This window comes from Oreochromis niloticus, unplaced genomic scaffold, assembly GCF_001858045.2.
Source record: "Oreochromis niloticus isolate F11D_XX unplaced genomic scaffold, O_niloticus_UMD_NMBU tig00007364_pilon, whole genome shotgun sequence".
Lineage (NCBI taxonomy): Eukaryota > Metazoa > Chordata > Actinopteri > Cichliformes > Cichlidae > Oreochromis > Oreochromis niloticus.
Window position 1 is genome coordinate 11,117 of NW_020328517.1, and position 5,868 is coordinate 16,984.

At 43.5% G+C, this 5,868-nt stretch overlaps 1 protein-coding gene across 1 annotated transcript; it reads right to left on the bottom strand.

Moving 5' to 3' along the window:
- Positions 1–677: 677 nt before the first annotated feature.
- LOC109199824 (tripartite motif-containing protein 16-like) lies at positions 678–3,502 on the bottom strand. Its single transcript, XM_019355152.2, has one exon. It carries the CDS (start codon positions 3,266–3,268, stop codon positions 1,604–1,606), a length of 1,665 nt encoding a protein of 554 aa, XP_019210697.1. The 5' UTR covers positions 3,269–3,502; the 3' UTR covers positions 678–1,603.
- Between the last annotated feature and the right edge of the window lie 2,366 nt (positions 3,503–5,868).

Sequence of the window (5,868 nt, forward strand, 5' to 3'; positions counted from 1 at the left end):
TGGCAGTACAATTGAGATGCTCTTGATAAGGATGACCTCTTCTGCTGACTGTAGGGGGTCTAACTGTAACCCCCCTCTGTCTAGCAGTTGCAGAATTAAGAATCCCATTTCTAAAGGAATGCATGCTGTTTGTGGTATTCTGTTTGAAACTATTACACCCCTGTGTGTTTCAGAGCCCTAAAGAAAAAGCAAAATACCCCTAAAACTAGTTAAATTAAATGCTGTGTGTGAATATGTGTTTTTAGAAGGTGGAAAAAACTTTCTGTTTAAAAACTATTAGCCTCTGTGTGTTTCAGAGCCCTAAAGAAAAATACCCCTTAACTAGTTAAATTAAATCATCTATGTCTAAATAACAGAACTCTGAGACCTATACAATCCTTTAAAAAAAGAGTTTAATTAAAACACATAATGGTTTCATTAAATAAAACGCTATTAAACACATGTAAACATACGATCTCTGAACTCGCAAGTCCGTTCGCGCGCACATGCACGCGCAAGGTCCGTTCGCGCGCACATGGACGCGGAGGGGGATAGGGGAGGGGGTGTGGGGGTAGGGGTGGGTGTGTGGGGGTGTGGGGTGGGGTGGGGGGGGGGGCAAAAAAGCTACAGGTATATTACTACTGGCACATTTAGAGAACACATTTAAAACAAGACAACAAAATAGTTTTTCATGTTACTAAGATTAAGAACTGTATTTTATGTATGAGAGAAGAAGAAAACATGAAAACACAAACAAACAACAAAACAGTTTTCCTCTTTGAAGCCAAGTTTCTAAAGAAGCTTTGGAGGAACCATTTGAACCATTTTGGTCCATTATTAAAACGGACGTTTATTTGCCAGTCATTCAACATCACCACTTGTGTATAACTCTGCTGATTTTATTCCCTTTGTGTCCAGGCTGAGATTCCAGGTGTCTCCCTCAGCTCATTTACTCCAAATCAGAAGCATCAGATTTGTGGAGCGTGGAGACGCTCTGCCTGCCAGACACAGCTCAGGGCAAAGAAACATGTCTCTCCTCCACAATATACAGGCCTGTATCATTTACTGTCTGTATTTTAATGTAGAAATGATCAAGTGTGATCAAACTTTTCAAATGAAAAATAATATTTAATGTCAAACATTAACTATTTATTTTTTGTTACATTTTCAAAGTTCAAACCTCAAAGACATTAAGTTTACGATCATATATGATCAAGAAAATCAACAATCTTCACGTTTCAGAAACTGGAACCAGCTTTAAATGTGACTAAAATAATGACAAAACAATCAATTCTCTGATCATTGACTAACTGATGAATCACTGCATTTGACAACCTGCTACAGCAACTCCAGAATAAAAGCACTAACCAGACCGATGAAAGGTTTCACACATGCTGAATATGAAGAGTAGTAGAATTTAAACTCACATGATTATCAGCCATAAGAACAAATGCAGATTTATATTGATGTAAGGTTTATAAATGTAAGTACAGTTTGAATCAGTGCAATATTATTTCCACACATCAATGGACCTCTGAGCTTCTCAGCTTCTAAAATGTAAAGGCTCATTTAGAAACTACACAAGTACATATAATGATCAGGGATCAACATGAACCTGTCTTCTCTATTTGACTTTAATCAACTCTGCAGTGACTCCATCTCCATAAAGATAAAGTCCAGCATAGAGCGGCTGAGTGAAGGTGGTCTGGACTCTGTGGAGAGTCGTGGTTTCAGAGACGCTGTAGAAAGACAGAATACCTGCTCTGTGATCCAGGTACACTCCTACTCTGGAGGACCGAGGACCTGAGAGGTCAGTTTGGACTTCGTTGTGAAAGAATTTGTAACTGTTTGTGTTACATAGTAATGCCCAAGATTTGTCATTGTCTCCAAATAAAGAGTCCAACCCTGCTCTGCTGATATTCTTGTATGCGACTGCTACATGAACTCCTCCACCTCTCCACTCCACCTCCCAGTAACAATGTCCAGTCAGACTCTCTCTACTCAGGACCTGAGAATAATCAGTGAATCTGTCTGGATGATGAGAATAAGACTGTAGTTGTTTCATAAATGTTACTTTTCTGTTCCCCTCTGATAATAACAGATGTGTGTTTGCTGTGTTTGGATCCAGTGTGATGTCACATGAACATTTTAAGAATCCAGCTCTGGTCTTTGGCTCTGCTGGTGACAGTAAAACGTCCTCTTCAGTGACTGTCAGTGAGATGTTTGTCCATTCCTCTCTCAGAATGTCCTGTAGTTTATCTCTGGTCTCTGACACAGCTGCTGTCACATCCTCAAAGTAGCTCAGAGGACGAATATTGATGCTGGATGAGTGTGTCGACTCACCGAGTGCTGACAGTGAGGGGTAGTTGTGTAGAAACTGGTTGTGATCCTCTGTGTGTGAGAGCTGCTCCAGCTCGCCGTCTTTCCTCTTCAGCTCAGTGATCTCCTGCTCCAGCTTCTCCTGAAGCTCTTTGACTCGACTCACTTCAGTTTCCTGCTGGGATCTGACCTGCTGCTTCACATCAGAGCTTCTTTTCTGGATGAGACGGATCAGCTCAGTGAAGATCTTCTCACTGTCCTCCACTGCTTTATCAGCAGAGCCATTGATGGCCTCCACCTCCTGCTGAAGCAGCTTCACATCTTTCTCTCGCTCCTGGATTCTCTGCTGGATGTTGAGTCGTCTCACCTGGAGCTCCTTCTGCTTCTCAGTCCTTTCTGCTGCAGCTGGGACTGTTTCATGGCCTTTATGTTCATCCATTGTGCAGAGATAACAGATACTCTGCTGATCAGTACGACAGAAAATCTTCATCACCTCATCGTGACGAGAGCAGATGTTGTCCTGGAGCTTCTTGGAGGGGGCCACCAGCTTGTGTTTCTTAAGCTGAACTACATCATAGTGAGGTTGGAGGTGTTTCTCACAGTAAGAGACCAGACAGAATAAACAGGACTTGATGGCTCTCAGCTTCCTCCCAGTGCAGACATCACAGGCCACATCTTCAGGTCCAGCATAGCAGTGATCAGCTGCAGCAGCTTGGAGTCCAGTCTTCTTCAGCTGCTCCACTAAAGCTGCTAACATGGTGTTTTTCTCCAGGACAGGCCTCGCTGTGAAAGTCTTCCTGCACTGAGGGCAGCTGTGGATTCCCTTCTTGTCCTCTTCATCCCAGAAACTTTTAATACAGTTCATGCAGTAGCTGTGTCCACAGGGAATAGTCACCGGATCCTTCAGTAGATCCAAACAGATGGAACAAGAGAAGGTTTCTCGGTCCAGCTGAACTCCTTTCTGTGCCATTTCTCCTCTCAGTGTCAGTGACTGTGCGAGTTTCTCTTCCTTAAAACTGAAACTAGTCTGAGCTCTGATCTCAACAACATGTGTTTCTGCAGTGAATGGAGCCTGTCAGCTCTTACACGTCACCACATGTTGGTTACACCCATCTTCAATGTGCAGATCTGAAGGGGAGGGAACGAGGAAACACGTGGACAGAGAGGAGGTGCTGTGTTTAGGAGCAGGAAGAAGAGGCTGTGCTTCACTCCAGGAAGAGGAGCAGTTTGAGAGCGACACCGTGTGTTTAACCCTTTTTATTTACCGCTCACATCAACTTTTTAGCTTGTTAACACTTTCTTCTATATAAATAAACTTCACTTTAGAAATGTCAGAGTTCTCACTGCAGTTAACAAACAGTGCTTCAGTTTTAGTCAGTGCAGGAGGATGATGATCCTCCGACTCCTTCTTCAAAAGCATTTTTCTGTTATTACGGTCGAGTTGATCACACAAAATCATCCTGAGCAGGGACGTGGCTAAATACAGGTATGTGAGAACCAGTCAATATTAAGGTCTCCAGTGACTGACTGCAGCATTGTGCATGTGGCCTGGAGATACTGGATATTAGGACTTGGTGGTCTGTAACAGCAGCCCACCAGTACAGGTTTCACAGGAGGAAGCTGGACCTGTAACCACAGCACTTCCAGTTGGATCAACAGCCACTGCAAGAATCAGCATCTGCACATTTATCATCATGAGCAGCAGGGGGCGCTGTTACACACAGAGGCAGGTTCTCTCCCAAATGTGTCCAGAACAAGAGCTGAGCAGCTTTTTCTGTCAATCAAAGTATTTCTAACAAAACACAGCAGATGACAGAGCCTGTGTGAGCTCAGCTATCAGAATCAAACAGTGAAGCTGACCTGTGTAAGTCAGCAGGTCAGACAGCCAATGAGGGGAAACCTACAAACCAGTCATGAACTTTTCATAAACCACATTTAATCCAAATCTATGATACGTCCATAAGTCTGCACAGTCTGAAACCTCCTCACATTTCAGTCCTCGTTTCTCATCATATTGTAATCTACACTTATTTATGGTTCAGTGAGTTTTGCTTGGAGTTTCCAGCTTCTGAGAGAATTATTTACATCACTGAAGTGTTTATGATTCCCCTGGTATAAAAAAGCTTCACAGTAAAATCTCATCTTTCTAACATTGACACTGAAACATGTTTACAATACTGCATGATAAAGACAGCTGAACACGACGTCTTATTATCAGAAACAGACAAAAAGAATCAGCTTTCCTGGTGTGATGGTTCAAAAGCACGAAGGACAAAAACTGTCAAGAATTGAAATGTAAGAAATCTGTCCTCTCCTCATCCTCCCACCACCCTCACGGTGACCTTCATTTTCTTTGCTGTCTTCACCCTCATCATCCTCTTCATCGTCTTCTTGCTCACTGTCTGCACACGCACACACACACACACACACACACACACACACACACACACACACACACACAGATATGAGCCTCTTAACCTGCTCACAGCCTCACGCTATTTTTAACATCAGAGGTCAAACCAGGTCACCAAGGATCGCCATAACAACTGTAACTAATACCAGAATAGGTCAAAGGTCAGAGTAGTTAAAGTAGTTAAACATATGAAATAGTCAACAGTGTGTCAGAGAGAAGGGAGCAGCTATCAGTCTGAGTCATACACCGAGCCGTTTGGCAGCATTCATGGTTTTATTGACACAGTTATGATCAGGTTGAAGTGTTGCAGCATGTTCACTCCTGCTCTGCATGTTGTGCAGTTACTGATGTGTTAAACTGTGTGTGCGCAGGCTGTGGCTCTGTTTCACTTCCACAATCCAACCACAGAGGGCGCTAAAAAGGTCCAGGTCCTGTTAGTCTGAAATGCTTGAAAAGAAGTTCGGTTTCCTTCTTTTTAAGATATCCAGGCTGAACTTCATGACAACAATTTAAGCGTCTACCAATGAGAGTTCAGCATACCGCTGATTGATCTACGACGGGGTGGTAAATACATCAGAGGGTGACCTCAGGTGTTTTCATGTCTAGTTAACAGAAGCAGTAGGATTATAAGCCATGTTTGCTCAGCAGCAGCTTTATATTAAAGGTTGTAGCTTCAGTATTTTAGCTTTTATATAAATCCCTGTTTCACCCACTGCTATGTGCCTGTTGTGAAGAGGGAAGCTGTGACCACTAGAAGTACAGTAGTAGGTGGTCGGAGGAGGCTTTAGTGGAACTGCAGGGTTGTTCTGAGGTGACAGACTGGGAGACAGTCTGTGAGCCTCACAGTGAGGACACCAGTGGGCTTACTGAGTGTGTCACTGACTACATAACCTTCTGCACCAGCTCCATTGTCCCAGCACGGACATCATTTGTTACCCACATAACAAGCTGTGGGTGACTAAGGATATCACAGCTCTCCTCAATAACAAGAAGAGGGCGTTCAGAGCGGGCAATAGAGACGAGGCTAGAACGGTTCAGGTGTTACTGAAGGACAAGATCAGCGTGAGAGAGTTGTGGCATGAAGACAACCACTGGATTCAAGCCATCCAACAACAGAGGAGCTGGGGGCAGTGAGGACAGAGCGAGACACTTGAATG